Here is a 12,695-nt window from a genome sequence, read left to right on the forward strand (position 1 = left end):
AGGGAGTCTTTGAAGCGACAACAGAAATCCTTGGAAAGCCATTCAACATCTCTTGGACACTTTTTTTCCCCATGCCTCCCGTCTTATTCGGCCATTTCCACTCAACTCTGTTCCATTCAACTCCATTCCAGTCAACTTGGTCGCCGGAGGAATGTTTGAGTATGTCCTTCCACTTCTCCTGTGCATCGTTTTTCCTCTCCATTGCTGGTTGTTGAGGCAGTGCCTGTGAATTCAACCAAACAGATGACGAGAAGCTGCTAATTCCCCCTCTGCTAAGCTCACCCACGCCTTCTTTGTCAAAGGCCTCGGCTTCTCCCCCACCCTCCCCTCCAGGGGAGGGACTCTTGGACAAAATCCATGCAAGGGAGGGACTCTTGGACTGCCTGGGGTAGCAAAAGAGGCAGCGCGTTAACGCGCTGCCTCTTTTGCTGCCCCAAGCAGTCCAAGTGCCCTCCCCCCCATGCGAGATATTCAAGCAATAATAGGGGTAGATGTAGTGAAACAACGACATGCAAAGTACTACCTACCCATTCTGCATAGTTGTTTCCATATCCACCTGACCTACCTTCCACTGCCGGTAGCGAGCATGGTAAAGAAGGTCAAATTCAAAGACAATCCCGCATATGCTCTAGGATTGCATGACGGACCAAAATAGGCAGCGCATTAACGCGCTGTCTATTTTGGCCCCTCGGGTAGTCCAATAGCCCCTCCTTGCTTACAAATTGTTGCATTTAAGATCAAGTGCATGTACACTAGTGCATGTCTTTGTTTTGTGTCTAGAGTCTGAACCCCTCATGAAAAGACACCTTGAGAGGTCAAAAAGGACAATGCATTAATCAAGTGCATGTACACTAGTGCATGGCTTTGTTTTGTGTCTAGAGTATGAACCCCTCATGAAAAGACACCTTGAGAGGTCAAAAAGGACAGCGCGTTAACGCGCTGTCCTTTTTGTCCTCTTTGGGTGTCTTTTCATGAGGGTAAGGGATAGGCATACAAGTGCATAGAAATGCATATATACCACTGCAATTCCATATATACAAGTGTATAGATAGGACTACAAGTTGATACACTATGTGCATTGCTTTGTCTTGATTCTTCAGTCTTAACCCCTTGTTTCTTCTGTCTTGACAATGCATGTAATCATGTCCTTGTAGATATAATTTCAGGTATATCCTTCTTATGAAATTCTTTTTTATAATATGTATTTCTATCAATGCACTTGTCTATAAGTATTTGTGTATCTGTAACAATTTATATCAAGGACAGCAATCTTAATGTCTTGGCATCAACAATTGAATTCCTTATTCTGTTAATTCTATTTCAATCAATTCAATGTGTGTGCATGAGAGATGAACCTTTTTCTTTTAGCACATAAGTGGATATATGTTCCCTAAACTGGAAATCAATTGCATTGGTAGATATATGAAAGGAAGAAAAGTTCAAGTGGCACATGCTACAAAGGCAACGAGAGGAACAAAAGAAGATCACAATGTTGAATCATCAATAGGTGGAATGGAAGAACCAAAAAGCGTGGTGGGTCTAGAGGTTGAAACATCATCAACTCAAAGAGATGAAGGTCCAAGAGTGGAGGAGGATGAGTTGGATGACAATGAAGTTCAAGTGGGAGGAGGAGGTGATGTGATTGGCAAATGTAGGATGCTTGATTCAGATCGGTGTCCTCGCATACCGTTGTGTAGGTTGATACCCTATGCAAGAGTGAGAGGACTTCGTGATGATGTATCTTCACTCAAAAGTACATTCCAAGTGGAGGGCTATCTCCCAAAGAAAGGGTCTTTCATTGTATCTGTTTGCAAGAGTGATGGAGAGGAGATAGTTGTGACAGATGATATGAGGGAGAGTTGGTCTCCCACTGATGAAGAGTTTGAGAAAGATGTGATGTCTAACACTGACTTTCATTTTATGTCACGAAAGATGCTATTTGTTTGGGAGGGCAATCATAGGACCACTGCATGGATGAGTGTTATCAAGGACATCTTTTTTACAAACAAGAAAAGACATGTACGAGTGGTATGCACAATAATTGACCCAAGGAAAATTAGTGAGATTTCTCTCTTGGCAATGCTACAATGAATGAATTCGTAAGTACATGTGCTCTTTGAAGCTTCTTGACATTTGTGTTTTGTGCTACTTTGCATTTATTGATTGGGTTGTACTTTGCTCTTCGTTTTGTAGCATGAATGAACATGCCATTATCAAACCCAGTCTGAGGGACATACTCATAAATGCACACAACATTTGTGAGTGTGACCCTTTGGTGTTTATGAGAACATTGTCTTCGAGTGAGATCAAATCAATAGAGAATTGGAGGGCTCAAGAGAGTAAAGGGAAGAAGCCATGGTTTCCATTGACAAGAGGTTATCTAGCAAGGCTTGTCTTCCAGGTAGAATATCACACTCATATTGACTCTTATTTCTTTATCACTCCTTTTCTTTCTCTAATTGGAACTTATGGATGTAGGTGGAGTACAATACAGAGCTTAAAAAGGCAATTGACAAAATATCTACAAAGCTACCTTTAGATCAAAGGGGAGAGGTAGAAGGAAAGCAACGTACCATAATTCAAAAGAGAATTGCTGATAGGATGGGAAAGGTGTGAATTGAATTTTCTATACTTTGTTGCATTTATTTTGAAGTTAAGTGACTAACATGTCATCTTTGGATAGGTGTTGAATTGTATAGATCCTGGTCTTGGAGAGGCTTGGTTGGAAAAGTTGTTTGCCTTGTGCTTTGATGGTACAGACTCTTGCGTGACATTGGAGAAGCTCCAACTCATTGCAAAGTCTGATTTGAGATTAGAAAAGAAAAATATATTCCTTTCTTTGTTAAAAGCCACTAAACCTATGCGAGACATGTACTTCATGCCTGTGGGCGACCTTGAGTACAAAGGGTGTGTTTCTACTACAAATACAAACCAACTTTCATGGTGTTTGTTTGTTTCTTACCAATGGCATGACTCTTATTTTTTATTATAAAATTACATCAACTTTTACTGTTTAGGTGGATTAGTAGAGAAATATTTTTGGAGAAGGTGGAGACACAGTCATTGAAAGTGCTTGAAGATTTGAGGGTGATCACAACAATGGGCACTCCTTTGGATACCCCTAAGGATTACACATTGCAGCAATACATGGAGGATATAAAATTGGAGGGGAGAAAATGTATGTTTGTGGTGCTAAGATCAAAGGAAACAAAGATGGAGAATAAGGGTGGAAAAAAAGGAGATGGACTATCTGAGTTGGACATGGCTACCCATAGGGTGCTTTATAGGTATGATTTCAATTCAAATCCAATGTTTATTTTTTATTTCTCTATGTTTGTGCTATTGATTCATGTAATTACACAATCATTGATGGTTGTTCCACCTGATTTCTTGACCTTTTAATGGTTTGGGACATCCAATATTTTTTTGTTTCTTGGTTGATAGATATCTCTCCCACTTAGCAACAGAGAAAAGGATCTTTGACATTCCAAATTTGTGCAAGAGTTGGGTGGAGATTGGTCATGCTGCATGCATGTATCCACCTGGAATGCATCGTCTCTCTCAATGGGAATTAGCACATTGCCCCTGGTGGATAGATTTCTCTAAAGGACAAGTACTGGTGCGGGAAAGAGACTTGTACAACACTTATGCTTCATAGATAGCTAGTGAAGCAAGTAAGGACAAAGTGGAGGGAAGCTCAAGGAGAGATAAGAAAGAGAAAGAGAAAGAGAAACAAGAACATGCTACAAAAAAAGGTAAGGAAAATACACTATGATTGTTTATTGTTGTTTTCTTCAATTCGTTTTGACATTGCGTTAATAAGTTTATGATTGTTCTCTTTCTAGATGAGGGACCATCTAGTCCTATGCATCATGAAATCGATCACACAAAGAGTGCAAGTAAGGGTGTGGTGGTGTTTTACTTATGGAGTTGTTCTTTTATCACTAGTTTTGCTTGTAATTGATTTGCTTTTGCATATAGGTGGAGAATCAATCTCAAGACTTTTGAAGCAATATGTGTTCCATCGATCATAGTCACCTGACATTTCCTTGGCCCGTGGCATCACACCTTTGTTTGCTTGTACGGTTGGTGATTACATTGCCATGGGCAAAGACTTTGCTGACTCTAAAAGAAATGATAAGTATGCTATTTTGCATGAGTTTTTCATTATAGTGGCTAGTTGAGATCAGGACTACAAGAGGATGAGTAAGAAGGTGAAGTGGGCTTTAGATTTTATATTGCTCAATTTTCCATCTGGCTATCTAATTGATGAGAGAGGACCGACTCCTACTTGGAATGTCTTGCTCAAGGACCATGTGCGGCATGGGCTTGCAGTTGCATCAGCTTCTTTGTTTGATAGTGGTTGGTTGGCATGCATATGTCCTTTGGCAGGTAAGGCACAATACCACAAGTGACATTTCACATTTTTTGTTTCCATTCTACTAGTTTTAAATAAAAGTAATTGCTTGCAGGACAATGTATTGGTTGGATGGAACGGTTTGCATATGTCCAAGGCTTGGAGGTTGTTAGACGTGTGATCATTCATGACAAGCTTCCATATGGATTTTGTAGAGAACATGGTAAAAGTGTTAAGGTAAGCTACCATTCCATGCATTCTATGTTTGTCAGTTGTATTGAGTCCTTTTTTGTTTCTCCTTTGGGGTCTTTGACAAATGTCTCCTCGTGAGTCCTATGCATGCTATGTTTGGAAGGATAAGTCACCTTTTCTTTACAGTTTGTTGATGGGAAAGTGCCTTCTTTCATGCTATAATGCTTGCTAGTTGAAGTCAATATATTGTGCATGTTTTTCTCCATGTGGTTCCGAGATGCAATCTTCGGTATTAGCTCTCATACGTAGAGCAAAGAAGAATCCAACAGTTTTTTGGGAGGAGAGCTTTCCACTTTTCCAACAGCTATTGATTGATCCACGTGAAGATATCTAGACTCACTACATACCTCCCTCTGCAAGGACAATCATGCCGATGTCTTCTCAGCTAGCACGAGGTGGACTAGAGAGGAGTAGTTTTTTTGTAGGTTGCATTATGTCTCTTCTCTGTGTTCCTAGAGGGCTGGTTCTAGAGATGGGTTGTGGTACAGCCCCTCTTATGCGTGCTTGTCAGGCCACTGGCAGGCCTTGTTTTTCATTTGATTCAGACAGTGGTATTGTGGCTAGCATTGTTGAGCCACTTGTGGCAGATCATTCTAGAAAACGGATCAGGTCATAGCATGATGGAGAGGGGGAAGAAGAGAGAGTGGAGCTTGTCACAGATCCATTTGATGAGTAGTATGCTACTGGCCCTGGGTTTTTTCCTATATATTTTGAATGCTGAAACTGAGGACTTTGAAAATGTTATTAAGCATCTTTATAATATGGTAGATAGTGAACATTTACGGATGCCTTTGAATTAAGATAGTACAAATTTTGATCATTTGGATATTGTTTGTAAGGCCTTGATCTAGCTTTTTTTTTTCTTTTTGTTGGTAGCGAATTTAAGGATGGCAAGTTCTTCTTATTGGAAATTATTTTCATGGTTCCACTTTGACTTACTTTGCTTTGAAATGTATGTTTTGTTGTAGTTTGTTGCCTACTATGCAAAAAAAATGGCAAGATTCATGTCAGCCGACACGAGATATGATGAGTGCCAATTAGATAATCCACGTGCGCGCAACTACTTTCTTGATGATGAATGTCAGGAGGATTAGAACATGGTTTTAAACACCAATTTTTTCATAGATTGATAACTGTTGTGGTGAACCCTGGACACATTTGGAAAGTGGTAGTGTTGGTTTGGTACATTTTGCGGGTGAAGTGGTGTTTCAATAGTCATTTATGTTATGAGTTTAGTAATTAGTTTTGAATATGGTACCATTGTTCTATGTATGATGCTATCCGATGCTTTATAATGAGACTAGAGCTTTCTAGACATATGGATGAAGTGATATTGTTCAATGTTACCAGACTGAGTAATGTTTATGTTCTTCAATTGAAAGATAGGGTGGATTGTAAGTTTGAATATTGGTATACTTATTATGACAACATCTTGCTATAGTAAGTTGGGTTTCAAATTTGTTCTCATAAGAGGAATTGTGGAAAAACTCGCTCACTTCATTCGGCCCGCTCGCTTTTTCTTGCTCGCTCTATTGACTACCTCCTTCTGAACTAGGACCTTAGGTGGGGTACTAGTGAGGGCTGGGGCTTCCGGTCCACCCCACTGTGTAGCTTCATTATCGTGGATCGTCGAGGTCAAAACTGAAGAGGGGGGGCTTGGTCCACACAGCGAAACTATCGCTGTTTGGCCACCATTGGTGAGTGAAGCAATTCGGGCTTCCGGTCCACCCCACTGTGTAGCTTCATTATCGTGGATCGTCGAGGTCAAAACTGAAGAGGGGGGGCTTGGTCCACACAGCGAAACTATCGCTGTTTGGCCACCATTGGTGAGTGAAGCAATTCGGGCATGCCAGCAATCGATTTGATAGTTGACGGTGTAGCACCAAGTTCTCCCTAGTATAATCTATGCTTTGATTGCTTCTATGGGGAGAACATAAATTCATATATCCAGCTTGGCGAACAACCATTAGACTTAAATTTACAAAACCCAAAGTTTGTAGGAGTTGGCCGTTTATAGCTCTTATTGAAGCGACGGTGAGGGTTAGGGGTACTTGTAGCTTTTCCATACCTCTTGAGAGAGGAAGTTGTGGCTCACTCCTAGATCCACGATGCTTGTTGCAATGACTGATGTCCCAATCCACCAATGGAGCTAGCTTTTGTTCAAGATTTTGTACTTTTACGAGTAGCTCCATCATCATGGGGTTTTTGAAAAAAATCCCTAATGGCATCAATACTAAGCTAGAACGGTGGGTGATGCCTTGTCATCTATAAAAAATGTCACCTTGGTCAAGTGGTTGTAATTGTCTATGAATTGTGTGACTAGGTTCAGATCTAAGTAACATGGCAAGTGACCGACCAAGGGCATGAGTCCAATGGCTTCCAAGTAGGGCTGGACTTTTAGATTGTAGCAGGCCTGATAACACTGGTGGTGTGGTATGAGATGCATATGTCAAAGTTTGGCTTATAGTGGAAAGAAGAGTGAATGGCCTGTCCATTGAGGGCATCAAGCCATTGGCAGCACAGTGGAGAACTGTTGTCCATCATAACAAATTGCTTCATATAGAGGGGAGATGTGGGGATGAGGTTTCTCTTTTTTTCTAGTTGGGAGGTCAAGGCTTGGCTAGATTCCTCGGGCTAGCAATGGATCTCTGTTTCTACTATGAGCTCTTCATCGATAATGGGTCTAGGAAGAGAAAGAGAGATTGGAAGAGTAGTTGATGGGGTAGAGAGGGGAGATGTCAGGGGAGTTGCAGCTGTGGAGGGGGTGTTGGATGGGGTGGAGATGAGTGTGGAAGGGGTGCCGAGGCTAGGGGTCTCCTCGTGGGTGAGGCTGGACTCCATTGGGTTGAAAGAGTGATATATCGTAAAGAGGTCACTAAGAGAATCTTTTGGAATCTCAAAACTAGAGTTCATGTGGATAAGGAAATTTGCATGAGTTGGGCGTCAGTTTGGCGAGATTTAATAATTCCAAAAAAAATCGATAGATTTTTGTTACAATTGTTAATGTAGCAATTTTTCGCCCAAGGGGTTTGTCTATATAGAAAATTAATACAATGTGTGCTGCATTAGCTAACCCAATGTGCATTGTGTTATGAAAGAGCTAACCTACCATGCACAAAAATGGTAATCTAACATGTGTGGAGTTAATAAGTAGGTGTGTATAGGGTCACTAATCCGCCATGCACTAGGTTGCTAGATTAGCAAGGTCATTGCATTGCTAACCCCAAGAGTTCACTACATTGCTAACCCAGTGAGCTTGATATGTTAACCTTAATGTAGTGTTCTTTCCAACTTGTCTCTTTTTTAGCACTTTTTAACTTTTTGGGACATTTCTTGATATTTTGGGACTTAGTCAAGGGTAGCTCAGTGGGGGAGGTTCTTGTCTTAGTCTCTTGACAATTTGGAGGGCCATTGGTGTAGATGGCCTAGTTGCCCATGGGTGTGAATTGCTACCTTTGTCCTTCATATCGTGTAGGTGTGTGCAAACTATGAGAACCCTATTCACCTAAGTTGCTTCATGAGTGTGGACTCTTTGATGGTACATAGGGTGCTATTTTCACGTAAGGATCAGGACCCTATTGTGAGGACTACTATTATCACCTATGTTGTGGACCTCCTATTTTCACCTAGACCCGATGATATGATAAATAAAATCACAATTGCGAGGGCTTAGGTTACCTAGCCTCTTTCCAATCTGGGTATCTGCTAAGAGTGTCTATAAGATGGGTAGAGAGTTGTGCCTTAGAGTTATGGATGTATGGCATCATCAGCTCATTGATGTTAACTTGCCTGGTCCTAGCATGTGCATTTAGTGAAAATAATGTGGCCTTGAAGTTTTGGGAGACTTGTAGCCTTGAACATATCATGTGGTCTTGTTGCTACCTTCAATCACAAATAAGGCAATTAGTTCACTATTGCAAAAGCTTGTGCATCAAGAACCATCAAGTGATAAAATAACAAACTAAAAAGCTAAAGGAATATGAATTGAAACGCAATTTGTCAAAATTGACGAGGTCCCAAAATGCAAGACCATTCATTAGTGGCTTATATATTAAGTAGGTTGATATAATGTTCCCTTTATCATTAAGAAAGTATAAACCCTCAATTTATTCCTCAAGAGAGGAAGGTAATTAAAAGGTTACAAAAGAAAGGGCGATCATATCAAAGTAGGCTGACATAATCTCCATATTGTTACCACGAGCAAGAAACATTAGACTACATTAGTTGAAAAAATGAAGGCGAATGGGGATATGGTGTAATAGCAATTGTTATATGTTGTCGCCTTATGGACCAAAAGGTCTTAAAAAGGTAAGCATAGTTGAGATGCCACATAGATGCTTAGAACCAATTAGCTCTTAACAGGGCATTATTACTAACCATTCTCTTAAGTGGATGAGTTTGACCCTACTTGTTTTTAAAGAAAGTAAGAGTGGTTGAGATGCCACATAAATGCTTAAGAACAATTAACTCTTAACATGGATTATTTGCACACTTTCTTAATTGAGTTAGCTTGACTGAAAGCTAAGGAAAAGAGGGCATCAACCCTGACTAGTGTACCTTTCAAAGGCAGGCCAAAAAAATATTTTATCAATTTTATGAAATGTTGGTAAGCAATGGAGTTATAATTTATATGTAAGAAGAGGTGTCAAAAATTGGTTGAGAAAAATGAACAAAGATGATTGTAGCAAAAAGCACACACTCTGGATGATGCGTTCCTATCTTTAGGCAGGTAGCATTGTGGGATGAAATAGAAATCTGACCTCTCCTTGAGCCATGTGTCATGTGAGCCATAAATAATTAATAACATACTTTAGCTTTTACTATTATCAATTATCAATGCTCTCAGGACACCATCCCTTCCATCATCATGGAGAAATAACCACCTCTGCAAGACTAATGGATTGGTAACCTCTTCCCCTTCATCTCTCCCTCACCTTCCTTGATCTGTCAACAATCATGCCCCTTGCTCCCTAATCCTTTTTCCCCATCGCTTTGGTTCTTTTGACTCAAAGCTCTAGCTATGGTGATCACAACCTCTTCTACACACGAAGCTCTGGTTATGGCGATCTAGAGATTACATATGCTTTTCATCCCCTCTTTTCCTTCTTCCTCTGTCGCTATGTCCATCGTCAACCTTACCTCATCCCTGCACTCTCACTTCGATGTGCTCTGATGCTTCAGCACACCCAAATTCATCTTCTAGAATTACCACATGCTTGTACTTTCTTGCAGCTTTCTTGTTGCATTTCCTTGCCTGTATTGCTAGCTCATCGTATCCAGCAAGTAAGTGGCTATAGGTGGAAGAGGGTGTGAGCGATTCTCCTTCTACCACCGCAGCTGTTTGAAGGCTAGGTTCTATGCTAGTTACACAATAATAGAGGGGAAAGGGCATGGTCGTCTCTTTTTCAATCCAGTCTTCAAATCCTGGCGATTGTTTGCAAAGGGAAGCCCTTTGTCATCACCTTGGAGAAAGCAATACCTGAGGTTTGTGAATCCCAAAATGGCCCTCGATGGCGGATGCACTGTTGTGAAGTAGTTTTGGACACAGATCCTGATTCTCAATGCAGTGCAATGGATGCACTGAAGGGTCACGTTGAGCAAGTGGACATGAAGACTATGGCACATTTCCTTGATCAAAAGAGAGCGAGACTTCCCATCAATATGCAATCTCTCTATAAAGGGAAGTAGCCAGGGTGCACAAGCAGGAGGTGATCCCTTTCATTCATTGCATATTGCTCTGTAGATCGGAGGCCAAGTACTTGTTTTCCACAAGCAAGCAACCAAGTAGGCTTCTTCAAGCAATTTACAATCTCGACAATGCGGATGAGTAGTGCAAGACAAGAAGAAGAAGGCAAAGGGTCAGGGGATCATTTCATACATAGAATTTTTGTTGTAGATGCTTCTTCACTACCAGGTATGTCTTCCCGCAAGCAATTTCATGTCGTTTCTCCACTTTCATTGCTATAATCAATGCTTTCTTCCACCCAAGTTGCCTCTTCCTTCAATCCGCTGATAGGAGTAGGTGACTTTGATGAAATCAAAATCTTGTGGAGGTTTCTTGAAAGCGGCTGACTGAATCGATTGAGGACTCTTCCCTCCAATTGTTGGAAAATTCCGTTTCTAATGTTATGCCATTGCTTCAAGATTTTTGAAACTGGTAAAAGATGCGTTAGGTAGATGAGAAGCAGCCACGCTTTCCTCAATTGTTCATTTTGTGATCAATTGTATGCGTTGGTGCAAACTTTTTGACTCTGAGACTAGGTGAATCACTACTCACCTTAAGAAGCTAAGCTATGGCTTGAACATGGAGCACTGTGATCCTATTCAAGTTGCTCAGAAAGTATGTGCTAGGGTTTAGAGGGGCATCACCACCAGTCAATTGGATGAGCTCGCTGCCAAAACAACAATTGCATTGACTACCAACCATCCCCACTATGCCATTGTAAGAACCTAGCCTTTCCCATTGCGCATTGATTTGGCTCATTCCGTTTTTCCATAGCTCTTGTCTAATGATCTACTTTCCAAAAAAAATTCGCAACTGGCGGCTAGGATTGTAGTATTTAACCTCCACAAGAACACTAAAAAATCATTCTCCGAAACTTCAGTAGCATCTTGGCCTCACTTTTACATTTTGCATTCTTTTCATACTTCTTCAGCTAAGTTTTGTTCTCAATTGTGCTGAGACTCTGCTGCCTCAAACGATTGCTTCTCCAGAGTAAAGATTATGTTCAGCCATGTGAACGAGCGGTCAAATTTACCAGCTCCTCTAATTGCGGATGATGTTTTTGACATTGTGATGAAGGTAATCTGAAGCTCATGAAATCATGATGTCCATGTCTTCCTTGGAGTCATATCAATTTTGATTGATTGATTGATTTTCTTTGCAAAAAAGGTTCTCTTCTGAGTCATAAATGGACTTTTTGCTTGTAGAATTCTGCTTGCCTCGATAGCGAGATAATTTATGACTAAGACTTCATTTATGCTACTTTGCATTTAAGACCTTGAAGAGATCTTACCTCTTAAAGGTCAATGGAAGGGTGGTTGAGAGGCCTCACCATATGCTTATGATGGTATCTATAGGCATTCATAAGGAGGATATCGAAGCAACTATTAAGACTTATCATATGATGTTCCAGTGCTAGTTTACTCATGCCTCAAATAAAATAATATAAGCTTGTATGTGCAACTCAGTAGTTGTTTCCTGCTTTGTATGAAAGAAGATAGTATAGAAGGTATTTGTGCAACAAGTAGCTACATCCGAGGAACCAATGGAGCTTCGAATGGCATTGTGCCTATGCTTTGAGTATTTAATGATATTGCCCGCTATGTAGACTAGGGTGGAGGAAAAAGAAAGGGTATGGGGATTGCTTGAGAGTGTGCCATAGAATCACATTGGGATATTATATACCTTTGACCCTTTTGGACAAAATTTGCACATGCATGTGATTGTAGGTGCATTTGCAATTTATGTGGAGCCATGGAATGCATATATTTTTAATTGGTAATTGTATTGTGTGATTGGAGCATGGCATCTTCTTATGTAGAATACCTTTGATAGGAAGAAAGTAGAGCACGTGATTTATTTTATGGGTTATGGACGCCAGACTTGTTCATGAGGTGTGTTCAAGATAATGGACCCTGGTCTTTGTTTTGCCCTAATGAAGCTCCAAGATGGACAGATTGCTGGGGTGAAAAGTTTGAAAACCTTTATACCCAGTATGAGAGAGAGAGGGGTGTACTGTCAATGCTTGATATGCTAGGGATACATTATGATTCAAGCGCTTCTTTGATAAATTAGACATTGCCCTTTGCAAGGGAAGGCAAAGAAGGTAATCCAAGCTCAGAAGATATGGTTTGCAATTCGGAAGCACAAGTCGAGACAAGCAATTCTTATATGCTATTTAAGGTTTGCATTACTCCAACCTGAAAGTAGCCATTCTCCATTTTTTATGGCAGTGGTTTTGTTCATAGTATTTTCTCTGTTTGTCTACAGGACTCTTCCACTAGTCAAATATTAGGAAACAATAAATGTTTTGAGCCATATACCTCTAACATCTATTGTAGAAGAGTGTTGAAGTTAGCATCT

At 40.5% G+C, this 12,695-nt stretch overlaps 1 protein-coding gene and 1 pseudogene across 2 annotated transcripts; both read left to right on the forward strand.

The window, feature by feature from the left end:
- Positions 1-1,918: 1,918 nt before the first annotated feature.
- On the forward strand, positions 1,919-3,167 carry LOC147899710 (uncharacterized). 2 transcript variants are annotated; one of them, XM_087377844.1, is made up of 5 exons: positions 1,919-2,099; positions 2,194-2,401; positions 2,479-2,610; positions 2,700-2,753; positions 3,018-3,167. In XM_087377844.1, the coding sequence occupies exons 1-5, from the start codon at positions 2,092-2,094 to the stop codon at positions 3,024-3,026; spliced, it is 411 nt and encodes a 136-aa protein (XP_087233970.1). In that variant the 5' UTR covers positions 1,919-2,091; the 3' UTR covers positions 3,027-3,167. The 2 variants fall into 2 exon arrangements, with proteins under 2 accessions (XP_087233970.1, XP_087233969.1); XM_087377843.1 differs by lacking the exon at positions 3,018-3,167 and having other exon boundaries at positions 2,700-2,832.
- An 8,166-nt stretch (positions 3,168-11,333) lies between these two features.
- LOC147899711 (ribonucleoside-diphosphate reductase large subunit pseudogene) lies at positions 11,334-12,114 on the forward strand (annotated as a pseudogene).
- The last annotated feature ends 581 nt before the right edge of the window (positions 12,115-12,695 follow it).

Source organism: Dipteris shenzhenensis, chromosome 8 (genome assembly GCF_047967505.1).
Source record: "Dipteris shenzhenensis isolate YYH24624 ecotype China chromosome 8, Dip_SZ_1.0, whole genome shotgun sequence".
Lineage (NCBI taxonomy): Eukaryota > Viridiplantae > Streptophyta > Polypodiopsida > Gleicheniales > Dipteridaceae > Dipteris > Dipteris shenzhenensis.